Genomic DNA, 20,259 nt, shown 5'->3' on the forward strand with positions numbered 1-20,259 from the left:
TCTACTACAGTTGTAAGCCATATCAAACAGAAAAGCCTTGGATCGGAGGAAGCGAAACGGTTGGCGAATGAGCATTTAGAATGTGTTGTTTTGTCTCAAGAGTGTAGTTAAGACTGCGTGTTTGTGTGAATATATATAGCGTCTCCTACTTCTCGTATCTCTCTGGGGTGGCAGTATTGGTTTCCCCCGGCGATAGCCAATCAGTTCTTGCGTTGCAGTATAAAGAGAATAATTGTAATATTCAAGAAACTTCCTCTCCGGTGGGGCTCAGTATTGTGCAAGCCAGTGTGTGGGACAGCTCAACTTGAATACATGTTTGTGTGAGAAAGAGAGAGAAAGAGAGAGTTTGTATGCATGATAACTGTCACTGTAACCTGTTATATTTTCATATGGAAACAATTGTGTGACTGGAGAAAGAATGGATGTTAGGCAATGCAGAGCATTGGTCATCTGTCAGAATATAAAGAAAACAGGCAGTGTTATTGTTTTACGATGGCAGACTGCTCAACAAACACATCAGACACATCAGACCGGTCTCTAATGGTTACCCTCTGAGATTAGTTTTTCATTTACGGTTGTCAATTTGTGCGAATGAGTGGGGACAATGCTCTTATTGACTTTGTCCACAAATGACGAATAGAAGACAGGCTTCACAGAAAGGGTCCTACTGTTTGAACCAGGTCTTCCACGCATCACGTAACAAATATAGATCCTATATAGACTAGTTTGTGTTTAAGGCATCGTTCTAAAAGGGTAATGATGAAATGTTTATAGTTTGTGTCACTGATACCCAGCCCAAAGAATGTAAAGGTGTTTTAAAGAGACAAATGGATGTTGTAACTGTTGATTATGGAAAACCTTTGACAGGCTTTGTGATGAAGGAAACCGAGGGGTGTTAAAAGGAAATCATGTTTCTCACTACAAGGATCCACATGTTGAATCTGCCATGCAATTATTCTTATTTACAGGCTTTCGTTTTGTGAAAAGAACCTCCTCAATGTTTCACCAATGATGACATTTCTGTTTGTGCAACAATGATTTCCTAGTTGGGGAAAAAAAAAAAAAGTTTAAATGGTGCTGAAAGTGGAGGTGTAGGATATTTGAAATGGGACACAATACACAAGACAGCTATCCCCCCCCACCCCGTCCACACAGATACACAGATCACCTCTCCACTACACAATCTGGTTCTAAAGAGTCCTAGATCCCGTATAATACTCCTGTTCACATACACAAAGCGAAAAAACACCAGTATTCAGTGTAAAACGGTGCTATGCTTACCTGTACTGTATGTATGTATATCCCTTCTTCTGCTCTTGATCTGTGCTCCTTTTATCTAGCCCAAAGTCAAATGTAATAATTATCAATATTTTGAAGCAAAAATGTTTGCTACTATTATAACCCCCCCTTTCCCCTCTTGGTCAATTTGAAAATAAAAACAGTTGCAAATATTATACGTGAAACTTGTCTGCTGAGAGTTTGTTGTGTGTTGGTCTGTCAACAGCTGTTGGATGGATTGTGATTACATTTTGTACAGCTATTCATGGTCCCAGGATGATGAACCCTAATTACTTTGGTGATCCCCTGGTTTTCCCTCTCTAGAGTCACCATGAGGTTGCTACTTTGTTTTTCTTTTTGAGAAAAGGTCCCAACAACTATTGGATGGATGTTTTGAAATGTTGTTAAGACGTTCATGGTGCCCAGAGGATGAATTCTATTGACTTCGGTGAACCCCTGACTTTCCCTCTCTAGAGCCACCATGAGGTTGACATCTTTGTTATAGTCACAAAAACAATTGGCTGGATTATTATGACATGTTGTAAAGACGTATATGGTTCCAAGAGGATGAGCCCTAATGAAGTGAACCCCTGACTTTCCCTCTCTAGAGCCACCATTAGGTTGACATGTTACATTTTTGTGTAATAGATGTCAACAATTATTTGGTAGATTGTCATGAAATTTTGTAAAGATGTTCAGGGTTCCCAGAGGATGAACCCTAATGACATTGACCCTCTCAGGAGCCACCGTGAGGTTGACATCTTTGGTTTTTTTCAGTGAAAGTAACAACCATTGGGTGGATTTTGATTTTGGTCATGGTCCCCACCGGATGAATCTTAATGACTTTGGTGATCCCCTAGGTTTTCCTCTAGCGACACCATGAGTAAATGGGAATCTGATGGTAATTGGACTTATACTTGTATAGCACCTTTCTTGTCCCCCGGGCACTCAAAGTGCTTCACCACTTCATTCACTGATGGCAGGGGCCACCATGCAAGGTGACAGCCATACCCATGGGAGAAATTTTGGGTTAAGTGTATTGACCAAGAACACATTGACATGAACTAGCGGAGCAGGGGATCAAAACGCCCGTCCTTTGATTTTAGGACGACCCGCTCTAACACTGAGCCACAGTCGCAAGAATGACATTCGGTGGTTTGAGTGAAATATCTCAACAACTATTGGATTAATTGCCATTACGTTTTGTGCAGACATTCGTGTCCTCATGAATGGTGTTCCTCTGACTTTTCCTCTGACTTTTCAAAATGGCAAATTGTACCATCCAAATGTCTAATAGCATTCCTATCAGCCCCAGCTGCACTTAATGTTTAGTGCTAATTAACAAATGTTAGATTGCTGATTTCGCTTTAAGCTCAAAGCAGCCTTGTAGGGCCTCAGAGCTGCGTACTCGTTTCACAGAATTCGAAAAAATGACAGACAATTAAATGGACACTTTCCAGTCGTTTTTACTGTCACAGGTACTTTCTTTATTATTACAAGTCAACCAACCGTATCAAAACTGTATGATTCTCAAAACCAGCACACAGAAACTCTCTTCTGGCTCTCAACAACAACAACAACAACAACAACTATGTCACAATCCAATGCATTCAGTATTTAAAAAAAAAAGAAAATCTAAAGGCACATCTCTATTGTATTTACATTGCATACATGTTTGACATAAATTAAGTAAAAAGATCACACAATCAGTTCTTAACGCCGGGCCACAGACTAAACTAAAGCTAACTCTAAATGACATACAGCAGTACATCAATACATCTGTTATGGGTCACAGTATTTAAAGCTACAACGCACAGGTGTGAGTCAGTGTTTCTGTAACTTACAGCATTATGTTTTATTTGGAGTTATCGCTCACATGCCACCTTGCTATGGCTCATTTGTTATAATGTAAAATAAACTTCAGGTCTCTGATCAAGCCCTGTTAAAGAAAGTGTTGAGGTTATCTTGCTGCAAACAACTCAGTATATATTAGTGATTATTGAAGATATTATTTTAATATTTTGACGTTTTGGAAAAAACACTTATTTGCTTCCTCGCTGAGTTTCAGATGAGAAGCATGACTGTCCATTCAACATGAAGCTGGAGCCAGCAGCCAGTTAGCTTAGGTAAGCATAAAGACTAGAAACAGGGGGAAACAGCATGACAAGCTTAAGTCTTCTTCTTGTACATGTACAAATAGTTACTTTCAAGAGATGGAAAAAAAAAAAATAGTTCAGTTTAAATAAGATTGCCAGGCAACCATCATACACACCTGGGAATCACTGCACCCAGCCAAGAAATAGTCCCACACACAACTCCACATTAAAACCACAAATTGTCTCTTTTCTTTGTACGGATTAAACTAACGAGACATTATGTATTGATTTGTGTAATTAAGAGCTGCTGGCAGACGGGATTTATCCCCGTTCAATCAATCCATCAATCAAGCTTTATTTATACAGCACCTTTCAAACTAAACAAAATACAGCACAGAATAAATATTTCACGGTAAAGCAGTAAAACGTTAATACAGTAAAATTGGAGCGAAGATAAAATTCGAAACAAATTGTGTATGAATACTAAAGGACAGAGTTAGCTGTTTCCCCCCCGTTTCCATTCTTTATGCTTTGCCTCCATACATGACGCACAGATATCTTAAGGTGGTATCAATCCTCTCATCTAACTCTCTGCAAGTCAGCATTTTATTTAAATACCCTAAAATGCCAAACATATTTATAAAAAGGGAGACAGTTCCAACACAAAACAAAAAGCAGTCCACTCATCACAGCACAAACTGTGCTTATCTATTCCTCAGTCAAAGCTCTCTGTTTTCCCCAAAGCGTCTTAAGATGCAATCTAAGGCTGATGTAAGCCGAAACTCCTCCCGCTGCTGATGGGAGACGTTGTATCTGATGGGCGGTTAGTGCTGGAGTCTGCTTTATATAGACGTGCACCTGAAATACCTACCACAGAGATCAATAAGCCAATGGGGAGATTACATAGAGGCCAGTGCTGAGAGCCCAGAGCAGTGTCATATATACAGTTTCTGTGTGTGTGTGTGTGTGTGTGTGTGTGTGTGTGTGTGTGTGTGTGTGTGTGTGGTGCAGGAAGGCCAGCGTTTGAGAGTTAGTTTGATTGTTGTCAGTAGTTTAAAGAGTGTATTTGGCTCTTGTTGTTTGTGCAGTAAAGGAGAGGATGATCAGGGAGGTGGGGGGGGGTTGTGTGTTGCAGAACTGTGTGTGTGCGTGTGTGTTTGTTTGTCAGACATAGTCCAGGAAGACATCAGCCGTGTTTTGAAGTAAAGGCTGGGTGGGGGCTGTAGTGCTGCAGACTGAGCTCAGCCTCCGTGATGGCGCCCTCTGCTGCTCTGGATGACCCGGGGCGTTGCTCAGTGTCAGGTACACCTGAGGAACAACACATTCGGGGGTTAACGTAAGTTTTGATTAAATTACTTTTTTACTGTCACACTGACATTGTACAAATCAAAATGTCATATGCACAGTACATGATGTTTTCCATCGTTTTGATTCAGGCAGTGGATCTGTATCACACATATCCGTTATCACTTGCTCTCTTTGTTTCCTGTTTTTTCTCTAATAAAGACAAAAATGCCCCAAAAAATGATTTGAAACACAAGAAATGTCACATCAGTACTGTCCATGGTTCTACCTACTCACATTCCTGGTTTTTTCTGACAGCATTAGTTCAGTCCTCTCCACCAGTTTCCTGAAGGAAGGCCTCTTCAAAGGATCTTGGTTCCAACAAGACAACATCATGTCATACCTACAGAGGTGAGACAAAAAATTAATTTCATCCAACAATACAGAAAAGAGGTTATATTTACAGAAAAATATGAATTTATTCATACAATAGATCAAAGTGTATTTGTCATCAGATTAAAAGAGACATGTTATAAGAATTAATCAATGAATTGATAAATTGATCGCCAAAAAGCTAAAATGTGACGATTTGCTGCTTTCGTCTTTTTACATACTTATTAAATTATATTATTATTATATAATATATATATATATATATATATATATATATATGGATTTTGGACTGTTGTTCAAACAAAAAGACATTTGTAAACGACACAATTCACCTTTTTCATGATTTTAATCAACCGCCGGACAACGCCGTGCTAGCAACCTGTCAATCACAAGGTAGCCCCGCCCTAAAGCGTACTCTGCTTTATGGTCTATTTGACTCTAAATGGACCATAATTTACTAAATGAACATCATGCTGTATTGAAGAAGACTTGAAACTAGAGATTGAGACCATAAACTCATGTTTACAATGTTAACTGAGGTAACAAATCAGTGAGAAGTAGGGTCATTTTCTCATAGACTTCTATACAATCAGACTTCTTTTTGCAAAAAGAGGAGTCTCCCCCTGCTGGCCATTAGAGAGAATGTACGTTTTTGAAAGGATGTTGTGGCCTGAGACACACACTTACATCTCGATGGGAGCAATCTCGGGCCTGCTCATCCTGTGGCCGTCTTGAATCATCCTATAAAATACTGAGCCCACCTGCATCCCAGGATACGGGCTGTTACCTGCAACACAGACATACATACACGCTTAAATGACCTTTCAATTCATGTCTCATTTTTGGGCAAAAGAAAATATGGATACATTTAATGATTTTGGTTTCTGGAGTTACATTTTGTACCACAATCAATATGATTTGGTACAATTAACCCCGCTATGTGATGTGGCTGCTTGGGAGAATCAACAGAGCCTCTAATAAGGTCCCAGTCAGCTCAAAGGGACGATAATAATGGCCTGGACATTATGGAACAGACGCAACAGCACAGCTCTAACTGGAAATGTTACCCAGAGAGAAGATTTCCCAGAGCAGGATGCCATAGGACCACACGTCACTCTCGAAGGTGTAGACACAGTCGAAAATGCTCTCGGGAGACATCCACTTGACTGGCAGACGAGCCTGCAGGAGGGAGAGCCGTGATTACAGGAACGGTTTGCATCATGTTCCCTCGATTTCATTCAAATGATATCTTTTCTCCAAAAAGGTACAACTTTTTTAATTATAAAGACTAAAACTGGGGTTGGAAATCTTGACAAACTAGCAAAAGTACGCCACATTAAAAAAATGATCCAACCAAAAAAAACGGCCCCTTTTCGAATGAAGCTAAAAGCTATAGCTTCAAAAGTAGCTAAGTTATTCAAAAATCACCAGGTCCGCAAAACAGCCCGTCCCTTCAGGCCTCCCTCTTAAGCCACGCGCCAAAAAATGATCATTATGAAAGTGATCAATAAACATGGCTATGTTAGATATAGTGCAGCTGAAGCGCAATGAGTGCAATAGTCAGATTGGGGTTATTAAATCCTACTGTAGCCACAGATGCCAGATATGTTTCAGCTCTTTTTGTCTGTCAGAGCGTAAAGTAATGAGACTTTCAACAAATATAACAAAACTGTTAAACCTGGATAAGCAATCCCTATCTTTACTTGATTGGTGAGTCGTGAGAAAAATAAACAGCAGCTACTTTGTTATTAGATTAATAGTTCATTGTCATTTTTCAAGCAAAAATACAAACATTACATAAACGATGCTCAGGTAAATTCTGAGGATTTGCTTGTTTTGTCTTGTATTATTCTAAAAATGTAGAGTATTGACTGGACAAAACAAGCAGCTGGAAAGGAAGAAGAAGGAGGGAAGGACTCACGTTGCCCCGGAGCACATAGTTGGCGTCAGTGGTGATGTCTCGCGCTAACCCAAAGTCACAGATCTTCGCCACCCTGCCGCGAGTCAGCAGAATGTTTCTGGCTGCAAGATCCCTGTGGACACACTGGATACACACACACACACACACACACACACACACACACACACACACACACACACACACACACACACACACACACACACACACACACACACACACACACACACACACACACACACACACACACAGCAGTGAGTATTGACATTGTAACAGGTTTCTGCAGTGAGTGAATGACATACAGCACACATGTACCAATGAGGCGAGGCGAGTTTGACTTGTTACAAACTGCACAAACACAAAAGGCATATTGACAGTGCTTTACAGAACATGTAAATGCAGTAAAACTACATTTGTATATATATTTAACAAATAAAAATACAATTAAATCAATGAACAGAAAAATATCCAGAAGTGTTTAGTACATTTTCAGTGGAATTACAGTCTAGACTACTAATGCATAAATAGTGCCTAATTTAATAAAAGCAACAAAAGTGCAGTAAGGGTGTATCAGGATGGTTTTCATTTCAATGATAGTATTTCTGATCACGAAGAAGCTGGCTCCTTGTGTGAGCAGTGAATGATCTAACCTATAAATGCAGATTCACCATGTTCAGCTCTGAATGTACGGGCCCTATAAGCTGACAGCGATGCGCGGCATGTTGGACCCGAGCCATAACGTGAATTATAAACAAGCTTCAGCACTTTTTAAATCTCTCCCATAACGACTCTATAAATAAAAAGCGAACGGTCGGTAAAAGCCTTACGTTCTTGGAAGTAATGTACTCCATTCCCTTGGCCACCTGGTAAGAAAAGCTGAGGAGATCTTCGGCGTCCAGAGACAGCTCCTCTACATCGACTAAATAAAGAGGACATTGTCAGATTTATACTGTCGGCGAGGCACTCAGTGTGTTGTTGAAATGTAGGATAAGAAATGTAGAAGGACTTTCTACCTGACTGGGAAGTCCTTTCTTTCTCAGAGGGTCGCATGGGCATATACCCTGTACCAGTCAACTCACCGCTGCACACACACACACACACACACACACACACACACACACACACACACACACATGTTAGCAATAAATGGTAATTGTTTTGCTGTTGCAATCACAATTCTAATTTGCACACATGCACACCTCGCTGTAGGCCCCGTTTGATTCGACACGTTGCGATAGTAACCATCACCAACTTGGGAATTAAGGAAAACCTCTCTTTTTCTGCGCAGGAAGTTGAGGAGGTCGCCATAGCAACAGTACTCTGTGATCACCAAAATTGGGCCTGGCAGGGTGAAAAGAGATAAAAAGAAAACCTCATTTGCTGATTTTGAAACCCCATGACACCATAGAACAATGAAAAGAGACACAGGAACACAAAGCTCTAATGATGAGTAAAAAGAAGATGGTGTCAGGTTGAAACATTTGGCTGTTTCGATGCAGGACATGTTTCCGATATCAATATATAAGTTTGTGTCAATACTTTTAAATCAAGAATTATCATGCGTTCACCGTTTCTTTCCTAACAACATACTCATGCATACTTGTGTGTGAATCCAATTCAACTGCAGCATTATAATCAATGTTGATGGTCTAGACAGGTAGAACATATTGATCGAATGCACAGTCAATTTGCGACGAGTTAAAATGCATCACGATTTCATATAGATGCCGGCTGGTACTGACTGTCCAGTATCTGATTTTCAATAAGAGGTCAATATTAGCTGGGCATGGCAGCAAGTCAGCACGTACAATACATTACCATAAAACAAAATCAGTCAATAAATATATAATAAACAAGCAAAAGCTGCAAAGTTGAATTCCCACATCAAAATCCAGATTCAATTTAGCCCCAAAGCTCTAACATGTTAATTTCCCAGGAGAGAACTCAGTGGTGAAGCAGCTCCACTCACCTCCGACAGTGCAGGCCCCCAGCAGGTTTACGATGTTCACGTGGTTGCCGAGGTAACTGAGCACCTTCAGCTCTGACATCAGCGCCTCCTTCTCCGTGGCGTGAGCGTTGGCTGGGATGACATCATCAAGACATTTATGAATCTTATGTTGCCACAACATGCAGGCTGTGTCCCAAAGTACTCCAGATTAACTATATTATCAAACAGGTTAGCATGCTTTTCATAATAATGCTGCTATACCAACAATAAAAGCCACAGAAAAGCACAAACCTAATAAGGACCCATAATTACCTTGTTGGAGACCTGATACTTTCTGATAATACAGTTATAAGTTATTTAAAAAAAGAACCTTTAGACTCAAAAAAGAATGTGTCATTTATTTTTATGACTTCAAAGAGCCCTGTCTTTTACTGCATTATCTTTGATTAATGTCCACTTCTAGAGTGTATTTAGGAGAATTATCTGTAAAAAGAAACAGCTAAATTATTTTACCCGGAAAATCCAGAGGATTTAAGGGACTTTTAGCCCTGAGTTGTGTCTGCAGACATCATCAGAGGCTGCACACAGACCCCCGGAAGGTAGGGCAGCTTGGATATTTTCTGAGAGGTAAAAAAGTCACCCACTACTGCTTGTAAAGCTTAAATACTGTGAGACCGCATGGTACAGGTGTACCTCGTTCACAAAACAAGGAACCACTGGAAGACACTAATATTAACATTTAGGAGTGGACATTCTTTCATTTCATGTGTTAAAAAACTAATTATGTGGTTCAACATGGAATAAGGAATGAGAGAGCAATGGAGTGGTTTTCGGACACAGCCACAGAGAGAGAGATTAAAACAGACCAACACACACACACACACACACACACACACACACACACACACACACACACACACACACACACACACACACACACACACACACACACACACACACACACACACACACACACACACACACACACACACACACACACACACACACACACACACACACACACTCACACACACACTTACGTTTCAGCATCTTAACAGCGACAGTTGTAAGAGTATCTGCGGAGCAGAGTCCATACGCTGTGGCCCTCACTACCTTTCCAAAAGCACCGGAGCCCAGAGTTTTACCTGTGGGAATACACACACACACACACACACACACACACACACACACACACACACACACACACACACACACACACACACACACACACACACACACACACACACACCATTATCATTTCATAATTACTCTTAGAGCCCCATCACACATCAGCCAATTACATCGTCTTCTTTTCCACTTCCTTAACAGATAAATGTGAAAACAATCTTCTAGTGTATCATTCTGCACAGTGAATCTCAAACTTCCACGTGAAGTAACCGTAAGAGAATCACATGTCCGCAGAAGTGCTTTCTCACAAATGTAAACATGCGGTATATAGCTACACAAACATGAATGCATACCGAAGCGTAGCTTCTGTCGAGGAAACTCCCACTTGGAGTCATACGGCAGCTGGGTGGGGTCGATATATATGTAGTTGTTGCCGTGGATACTCTCAATGACCTTCCACTGGATCTGGAACTTTGGTTTCTGTTTAAGTTTGGAGAGATTTATACAGCACTTATACAGAGAAAGTGATTCAATAAATTTGTATATGCTCTTTAGTTGTCCGCCCGTCGTGAGACTGATGATCCATCGTGAATTTTAAAAACTAGTTCCCAAGGGAGTCTGACTCATCTCAGGGAAATATGAGCATCACGCTGTGTCAAGAAAACTCTTTAACCAGAGCGTGTCTGCACTCTGAATGGCTGATTGGTTTATTTCAAATTCATCAGGACACATTCATATTCATTAAAAGGACATATTTCCGCTAAAAAATGCAGCAAAATAAACTAGTCTGATCTCAGAAAGCTGCTCTAACTTAAACATACAATAATTAAGATAGAGGCGTGAGTCATTAGTTAATGAGAGTGGGCCTTTTGCCAGAAACCCTTGCAGTCATTTCATTTTCTCAGCGCTGGTGGATGAACTTGATTTCACATTGAAGTCTGAGGATTTTTAAACAGGGATTGAATGAGATTGATAGGCGATGGATTTATGTGATTTATGAGAGATGCATGACCCCACTACCTCTCATATTAAATGCTACTTCTTCATTGCAGTGATGTATGATTTACTTCCTGTCTTACCTGCACGTATTTATAGAGCAGCACCACCAGAATGAGGCTGAGCATGATGCCGGTGGCCACCATGCCGGTTAGAAGAGGAGTGAAGAGTTTATGGGGGACGATGCGCTCTGAGAGGAAAACACATACGCCAGGAAGTAATCAGAAAAAAAGTACATACAAAAACAACACACTCAAGCGCACACATGGTTCCCTCCTCTTCCATGGTGTCAAAACAGACAGCTGCAGCAGTGGTGTTTTGTTTGTGTGCCAAGGATTAGCGAGCCTGCACCATATAATCCCAGCCTGCATAGTCAGCATACACTAATCTCATCCAATCTGGACCAAGTAACCACACAACTGGCCGGCACGGACACAGGGTCTATGGGTTCGGTATATGTGTGTGTGTGTGTGTGTGTGTGTGTGTGTGTGTGTGTGTGTCGTACCACTGATGGAGAACAGAGTGTAGGCCTCCTCCCCCTCCGTGCTCGCCACGCACTCTAGGGTGTGATAGTGCGCATGCTCCTTGCTCACATTCAGTCGGCTCACCACCTCGCCCGGACCAAAGGTGGACTCTGTCACCATGGTGACGTCCGGGGTCTCCCATTGGGTGGCGTTGGGCAGGTGTGAGCACCTGTTGAGGGGTTATAGAGTTGTTTAAGGTAATAATGATATTTCAACCACGGTCACTCTCGGCTTCTGAAATATTAAATCAATTCATTGTTCAGCCAATAAAATTTCAAACATAATTCAAAACAGAGCTGTAAATGTCTTATACTGCTTATATTGTGTTGACCTTCAGTCAAAATCCAACTGGCTTAGTTGTATGAATACAAATGAGAGTATGAGATCATATAAAGCAACTTTTTCCCATGAGCCTCTACTGTTCTCAGAGGAACTGCCAGACAAAACAACAGAAGGTGTTGGAGACTATTGTGAACAAAATGCTCCGAAGTCACACTGCTGTTCGTTACAGCTTTCAATATGAGCAGCATAGAAAAACCAAGGTTTATTTAACTTATGTACGAAAAGGTATATCAAAATAAATGAAAAAATATTTCTTATTTCTATATCTTATTGTTTGTATTACAAAATGGACATGAAACTGAACTGACTATGAAATAAGAAGGAACATGAAAATTTAAGCTAATGAAAAAATAATGTGATAATTCACAATGTGATGTAGTGATGAATCACAATAATTGCTTATTTTGAGCCATTTGTAAAGAGAGTTATTTCATCATCACTTTCTACATAATCTAATAAAACAAAGACAGTCTCCAAAGTCCGAACAGCAGGATAAAACATTAAAGATCTGGATCATGATAATAAAGCAGCTGTGAATCAACCCTTTTCTGATGTAATGAATCTCATGAAGTAAATTAAGTGACATAAACAGTCTTTTGATGAAAGAAGTACTTCATATATTTGAGGCGTACCGTGTGTGGGGCAGCTCACAGAAGTACCAGCTTATCTTAGGGACTGGGTAACCGCCGGCGATGCACCGCACCTGTCCATCAACAGGGCCTTCCTGGGCGATGATAACCGGCTTGCCTTGTGGGGGAAAAAGGTGGCCGGATTGATAAAAAAGAGACACACATATTTAGTGTAGAAAACGTATAAATTCTAAGGCAAATAAGTGCAATGTATGAGCCACTTACTGTTGACGTACACGTGGAATGAATGGTCGATGGAAGTGTCCTCGTTGCTGGCCGAGAACTTATAAATCCCGCCCTCCGAGCCGACGACCCTCACCAGTCGGAGCTCGCTGATGAGTCTGATTAAAACAAAACGCGTCTTTTCTAATTCTGTTTGTGTACATGCGTGTGGCACTTGCTGTAGAACACACACACTGGGAACTCACTGTACCTGTATTTGCGGTGGTGGATGGTGATGACGTGCTCTGTGGTGTTGAGGAGCCGTTTGCCGTTGTGGGACCAGGACAGGGATCTGGGGGCCGGATAGGCGTTTAACTCCACTCTGAGGCTCAGGCTCTCCCCCTCTTTAACGTCGGCCTGGACCGGACCTGGTCTTCCAAACATGGTGATGAACCCCTGATCTGGAGGGACATCAGAAACACAAATACTTCAAGGAAAAGTCACACTACACAGTAGTCCATCTATGTATCTAAGTGTTGCAGATAAGCAAAGGTTATACTGTAGATTCTATGTGTGTCATTTGTATATTCCTTTTGTTTAATGCCTTGCATGTACCTTGTTGTGCTACTTCAACCTACCCGGTCTACCTTTATTTCAGTTTGTGATTTCCCCGAATTTTCCAAAATGGCAGATGAAAATATGCCTGAACTATTTTGCATCCCCATCTGTAGGTTTTTATAAGAGCTATTGAGAGTTGTTGAGCATTAGGGTAAATTATCTGGAAAGAAGAAAAAAAAGTAAAATACTAAAATGTACACAAGATACATGTTTCTACTGTTATTTATTCAGGGACGTTTCACTGAGAGCCAAGCTCATATTTTGCTCGTATTCCTTGTTCAGCATTTTCACAGTCTGATCCACTGGGACACTCTAGTTGCGAGTTAAGGGTCTTGCTTCAGGGTATTTCCCCTCCCAGATTCCTCTCCAGTTTGCCAAAGTCTTTTGGCGATGATTGTTCGTGTAAATTAGACTAAACTAAAAGTGCAACAAATGTGCCATGTCATGTGATGATACAAACTGTAAACAGCAGATCACTACTCAAAGCTAGTGAGCCCAGCTTGCTTATTCACTCTTTGCTGTTGAGGAAACAATTCAAGTTCACTCTTATTGTTTGAGATGTCAGTTGTACAGTAGGAACAGAACAAATCCACAGACATGACTAACAAATCCTTTTAGCAAATCCTAGCTTTTTTGGGGGGACATTATATCTTCTGCTGCAACTTTCTGTGGTCTTGCCTAACTCGTGTCTAGACCCATTTCTGGCATTCTTACTGGTATAAAATAACACACTTTAAATAATGACAGCTGTTTTCCTGAGAACAAACCATGTTCAACATTTACCTCGGACATCCAGCTGCAGCGCTGTGGTACTGGTGCCTCTCTCGTTGTGGGTGCGGCAGCGATAGGTGCCCGAGTCTGATTTGCTGACAGATGTGATCAACAGGGAGGTGGCACGCTGGTAACCACGGGAGCCAGACAGGATGTGTGAAGTGTGGGATTCATCCGGGTGCTGTAGGGCATGGGGGGGGGGGCAACGGTGAGCCAGTGCAATGATTCATGGCGGCATGTTTCTCGAGTGAGCGTACACATTCCTGCACTGTCAGGTATACTATTATTTACCTTAAAGCAGTTATTATTAAAAAGAATTGTGTAAGAAATTTCAGAATCAGTCCCACAAAACCCCAAAATGTGACAAATGTGAACTTTAAAAATCTAACTTCACTGTCACTGTAAATCTCTCTCTGTGCCTTGGATTGGTAAGGGTTAATGTCCTATAAAGAGAGCCAGTGAGTCAGACAGACACACAGAAAGCTTCACATCCTGACAGCCATACACCCGGACATAAAGAGGCCGAGGAGAAGCCGGTCAATCCCTTCATCAATCTCACCGCGGTTGCAGGGAAATCCCACTTGACACTGAAATCCGGGTTGACGTTGGGGGAGCTGCAGGTAATCTCAAACTTGTCCCCTCTCCTCAGGATGACTGTGTCTTTCTGGGACAGCGTTATTACTGGAGGAACCTCTGGCACTGGATCAAGAGATGCGAAAACATTATCGTGACGGATATAATTGATAAGCTTGTTTAAACCGTTGCGTGCATGTTATTGAGCACCCTGAAATGATTATATCCGTATTCAATCATAAAAGGGTGTGTGACTGCAGTTAGTGGACAAACACACACTAATGACAATGCACACACAAGTACAGTATTTGCATATCCAGACACTTGTGCGCATATAAACTGGACTATTATTTTCCAACATTAAATGCCTGCTGACGTCCCTCCAGTGGCTGTGTTTGACAAACACTGCAGTAATTCTGTTTACACCAAACAGGGCCTTCATGCACCGTTACAAAGCTTTGTTCAGAGTGGGACTCTTAATCCCTCAGCTCCTCCCTGCCTCACATCTCCTTTCTCACTCCCTCTTTCCATCGGTCAGAAGGACACTACGCCCCTGTTCTTCCCATCTTGTCTCTGTTTGGACTTCTTCCCACTGCAGAGCAGACTGAAAATGCTGATGCAATGCAGGGACAAGTAGAAATATGATCAGTTCCAACTGCACACATAGAAATGCTTTTATGGTACATTCGCTATTAATATAGCTCGTATAAAAAGCTATGAGCCAACCCTCTTTTGCCAAAACACATCTGCAATGTGGATGGTTGCTGTGACTGCCACTGATCTCTGCCAGGATGCATTATGGTCTCTTATGAAGATTTGTAACCATGTTATCGTCTCTGCTGGCCTGTTGGGACACCATTTTGGTCCAGACTGAGATACCTCAACAACTATTTGATGGATTAGGTTTAGTCCTGGCATTTATGATCCCTTGTATTTTACTGACTTTGGTGATCAATTTAAAAGTTTGTAAAAGTAGTAAATACTACTAAAAAACCACCTGCAATACTAAGTACAATCCCACAATTTACTTTGTGTTTACAGCTAATTAGCAACTAGCATGCTAACATACTAAAGTATGATGGTAAAGATCATACACATCAAACCTGTTTACAATCAGGCAGTTGTTAGCATGACGGCATTAGCATTTAGCTCAAAGCACCACTGTGCTGTGGACTCTTAGTCTTGATAACGTATATACAAATAGCATTTGTCTTTAAGTCAGAAGTCTACTACAAAGAAACTACTGTTGTAAGGTTCTGCTGTACGATGAACATCAAGGAGCCAACTTCAGCAGAGCCTTAGGCCATGTCCACATTAACCCGCTTTCACTCGTTTTCAAATGAAAACGGGGTTTTAGATCTCCGTCCACACGTGTGTTTCAGCATCGTTTTCGAAATTATGTGCGTCCAGACTGAAAACGAATATCACGTGACTATTCACGTACACTGAGCATGCCGGTGTAAACAGGAAGTACAATGGTTGCTTGGGTACAGATAATAGATTACACTACTCTTGATACTCGTCGTGCTTGATACTCAAGAACTTCCTCTAAAATCTTCCTCCATCAACTCAAACAGACACATTTTGGGGAAGTTTTTAGAAGTTTTATTTTTCAAGCTTAGTTACAACACTGCAGGTCTAACTCTATCTCTCCCACACAGACAGCACATGTACTTTAAATGAACAGTCATTAAACGAAGTTTACTAGACACTAGTCCGTCATTAGTCTGTTCTGTAGGGCTGATAAGGCCGCGGGACACGCCCCTTTAATCTCTCCATAACAGGTGATTCCAGCTGAAGCCAAAGACCTAACCCCCTCCGAGTTGCCATGGGTCACGTGTGCTCCCCTGGGTCCTAGTCCCTACATGTTTGAACATCTATGTACAAACATTTGTAACTAATACCACATGATCCATGTTGAATTAACCTGGTAGTCGATCGGTATCAAGGCTGTTGTTGTTGTTCTCTTACGGAAAGGGGTCACGTGGTAAGGCGGTGACGAATCAGGGAATGACACGTCATAACTGCTAAGAACCAATCAAATAGCGAACGCCGGTGCCTACGTCATCGTTTTCGGACTTCTTCGTTTTCAGTCATCCACACTATCATGAAAACGCTGTGTTTTCAAACTTCTCCGTCCTCGGGAGCGTTTTCAAACTTAAAAACGTAAAACGCTGGGTAGTGTGGACGCTCGGTGCAAACGGAGAAAAAGATATGCGGATTCATTTGAAAACGGGTTAGTGTGGACGTGGCCTTAGTAGCCGATTGGTAAGGGCACATACCATATAATGTTATAACTGCCTTGGGACCTTTGTTGCACGTCATATATATATATCGTAACAACTTCATTATGTGTGTGCTGCATTGTTTACTCTAACTGAGACAAGTATTGGGAAGATTTGCATTAAGGTTTCCCCCGAGGCATTAGCAAAGGAAAGTACTTTGGCTTCCCCAGTTCTCTACGGCCATCAGCTGCAGATACAACATTTACTATACCCTTATTTTTAAACCCTTTTAGCTTAATTATCCCCCAGATGACAAATCTAGTAAACCTATGCCACATGAGTAACCCTTTAAACACTGCTATGAAACCCTTTTCCCAACGTTAATTAAAGTATTTTGGAAACAAGGCCGTTACAAAGCCATCATATCTCTCACTTACCAAGTCGTACATCCACAGTGTATTGGCTCGACGTCACTTTGACCCCAGCAAGCTGTCCCACGCACACAAAACAGCCCTCGTACTCCTTTCTCACGTTGCTGATGGTGACGCCTCGCTGGAGGTTGCCCCAGTAACTCAAACCGGGGGGCAAAGGTCGTCCATCGCAGGTCTCCAAGGCCAGGAGGGTGACCTCGGGGTCGGTCACAGGACAGGGGATGGTGCAGTTCTCCCCAGCGCGCACCAGGATGACGTTCACCATGGTGCGCTGGAAGGCATTCTGGGAGTCTGAGGAGACGAGAAGGAGATTTGCATTGATAGATGCAACACACACACACCCGCGCGATCGTCTGCCCTTGACCCCTCCACCTCAAAACACCCACCTTTCACATATACATAGATGGAGGTGTGTTCCAGCGTGCTGTTGTTGATGCACACATAGCGACCCATGTGGTAGGCCTGTGCCGCCGCCACCTTGACGTAGGCCGCTCCACCCTCCTCCACCTCTCCCTCCAGCCTGCGAGCTCTCTCCCTCTGCCACCTCAACCCGGACAGGGCGCCAGGCGTCGTGGCATTGTCGTGGCAACGCAGCTCCAGCCTTCCCCTCTTGGGAACTACAACGTGAGGCCCGCTGGGGGAGATGACCGGCTGGCACCAAACTTTTTAGACAGAGCACATAGGAGGTAATGTGGTTGAAATACTTTGTACCTGATCAGTAAAGATCCGTCACAAAAGGAAATAAAATGCTGCCTTCAGTGACACTGATGTGGAGGAATGACTCTCTCTGGGAGGTATTGCAAGAAAGAGATAGGAATCAATTAAAAGAGCTTAAACAAGAAAAAGCAACTAAAGATTGCTATCATTAATGATTCGTATCAAGATTATTTAGTAGATTAATCCTTTAACTGTCCAGTCTATAAAATCCCCACCACAGTTGTGTACATATGTGATGGTTAAATGGAAAGTTATGATTGGCACAGAGCCCCTTCGGACAGAGTGCTATCAAACCACCACGGCTCAATCGAGCAATCAATAATTATGAGCTGTCTACCCGCTGAGTAATCATGCATTAAGGCCCCTAGATCCACTCCCTTAAGATGAGTGTACTCAACCAACATTTCTCAGTTAACAACCCCCCCCCCCCCCCCCCATTTCTTTCAGATTTTCCACATGATATGAGGCATTTCAAGAACAGGATTTTCATGTGACTGTTGTGCCTTCAGGGCCAGAAGCAGGGCTGAGAAGTCAAGAAGGAGAAGCATGTGGATGCAAAAAAAAAAAAAAAAAAAAACAACTAAGAAAAAACATCAATATCTTTGTTTGTGCAGGCTCCAAAGTGCACGTTTTGTAGCTGCCCCAACTGTGAGATGCAGTTGGGTGTTTGGGTAAGCGAAAAAGGTCTCAAACAGAACCTGAGGCTGTTTTATATGACTAAACACAAGGCTATCATCACAGCAGGCAGAGTTGGGCAAATGTCAAGGTGCTGCTGGGTGTGTTTGTGCTGCAAGATGTGTGTGTTTCTGGGCTCTTCTTTGTTCCTACTGCTGGCACACTAAAGCACACAACTTAATCCCCTTTTATTTTTTGGGGGGGAATAAATAATTAATGGTGCTCTAACACACACACACACACACACACACACACACACACACACACACACACACACACACACACACACACACACACACATATACAAACACACACCTGTTGACTGCAGGGAAAGGCAGTCCTAAGGCATCTCCGTCCCTCGTGGACTCTGTCAACCCAACAGTACAGTTATGCAAATGATGTGATCTGGAGACAGTGGGCTGACAGGTCGATCCCACTGCAACGTTAAACGCCACTTGGGTGTGTTTAACATCACCCGTGTTTCCAAAAAACAACGTGGACATAGAAGATGTATAAACCTAAAACCACATTATGATACATGTTTTTGCTGTTCACATCTGAAACAGTGTAATTTAAGGGCGGAAAATAATTTAAATAGTGACTCTAAAAACATGTAGGAGACAGAGTAACACTCCAGTGCAATGAAAAGAACCTCTAATACAAATGCAAGAAAGAATATTACAATAATTGTGTTATGACGCATAAAGTATGAAAGCATTGTCTAGTCTCGTGTTCTTGGGAATAAGATACAACTAAAGTATAATTTATGAGACTATTGTAAGGGGATGAGATAGAAATGAGGTCACTATAAAGTCATTATTGCGAACACAAACACGCCACGAGTCTCTAAAGCAATAATTTCATCAATATTTAAATAGTTTTTTTCCTTACCTGATAGTGGCAGCAGAACAAAACCGAAAGCAATAACCACCCAGGAGAATCTCATGATTAGGTTTTGAAGCTTTTCTTTTCTTTTTTTTTTTTTTTTTTTTTTTACTCTATTCCGCGCGTCTCAGGTGCAGGAGCGGACATCCTGCGCTCATCCATCCATCCACAGACAGAGCAGGTCTCTCCACCGCGCCGGGCGCACAGACACAATGATCCTGAACGGCTGCGACCCCCCCCCCCCAGATGGATTTCACTGGAGCTTAAAGACACAGTGCAGCGCCTCTCCTCTCCCTCTCCCCTCCTCCTCTGGATTCCTGCCACTCCTTTCCGTCCCGCATTGGCTGGCCGCTCGCCAAGGTGATGAGTCGGTTATTACCGGGAGAGAAGGATAAAAACACGGATCTTTCCAGGTCATCCTCACCTTTTTTCTTTTTTTTTTTTTACACAGTCATTGCGAGAAAAAAAAAGAAAAAGTAAATTGCACTCTCCAGTAATGGAAGAGCTGGCTATGTTTCCAGTTGGATTACTGTAAATGTTTATCCCAGACGTGAACGCAGCATCGTGCCGGTGTCAGCCTCTTCTCACACGTCTTGATGACAGCTCTTTCATTTGGCAGGAGTTTCCCTTCATGCAGAAACCCGTCCAGTTTTGTGATGCGCTTCC

The 20,259-nt window shown here is 42.1% G+C and overlaps 1 protein-coding gene across 1 annotated transcript; it reads right to left on the bottom strand.

Annotated features, from left to right (window-relative positions):
* Window positions 1-2,741: 2,741 nt before the first annotated feature.
* On the bottom strand, window positions 2,742-19,787 carry kitb (KIT proto-oncogene, receptor tyrosine kinase b). Its single transcript, XM_054605306.1, has 21 exons — window positions 19,600-19,787; window positions 17,703-17,978; window positions 17,323-17,607; window positions 14,647-14,786; window positions 14,100-14,268; window positions 12,970-13,159; window positions 12,762-12,877; window positions 12,540-12,654; window positions 11,547-11,734; window positions 11,125-11,231; window positions 10,399-10,525; window positions 9,958-10,062; window positions 8,939-9,049; window positions 8,169-8,310; window positions 7,983-8,050; window positions 7,797-7,888; window positions 6,973-7,095; window positions 6,119-6,230; window positions 5,739-5,838; window positions 4,956-5,061; window positions 2,742-4,682 (listed from the first exon to the last, which is right to left on the bottom strand). Exons 1-21 carry the CDS (start codon window positions 19,652-19,654, stop codon window positions 4,539-4,541), a joined length of 2,871 nt encoding a protein of 956 aa, XP_054461281.1. The 5' UTR covers window positions 19,655-19,787; the 3' UTR covers window positions 2,742-4,538.
* Between the last annotated feature and the right edge of the window lie 472 nt (window positions 19,788-20,259).

Source organism: Anoplopoma fimbria, chromosome 9 (assembly GCF_027596085.1).
Source record: "Anoplopoma fimbria isolate UVic2021 breed Golden Eagle Sablefish chromosome 9, Afim_UVic_2022, whole genome shotgun sequence".
NCBI lineage: Eukaryota > Metazoa > Chordata > Actinopteri > Perciformes > Anoplopomatidae > Anoplopoma > Anoplopoma fimbria.

Excerpts from the sequence above, each read along its gene's own strand:
- kitb (XM_054605306.1), bottom strand. The coding sequence starts at position 19,654 with ATGAGATTCTCCTGGGTGGTTATTGCTTTCGGTTTTGTTCTGCTGCCA. Across the intron at positions 14,787-17,322 it reads CACTGTGGATGTACGACTTG|TGCCAGAGGTTCCTCCAGTA; the intron begins GTAAGTGAGAGA and ends CTCTTGATCCAG. Across the intron at positions 9,050-9,957 it reads CGCTGTTAAGATGCTGAAAC|CCAACGCTCACGCCACGGAG; the intron begins GTAAGTGTGTGT and ends ATGTCATCCCAG.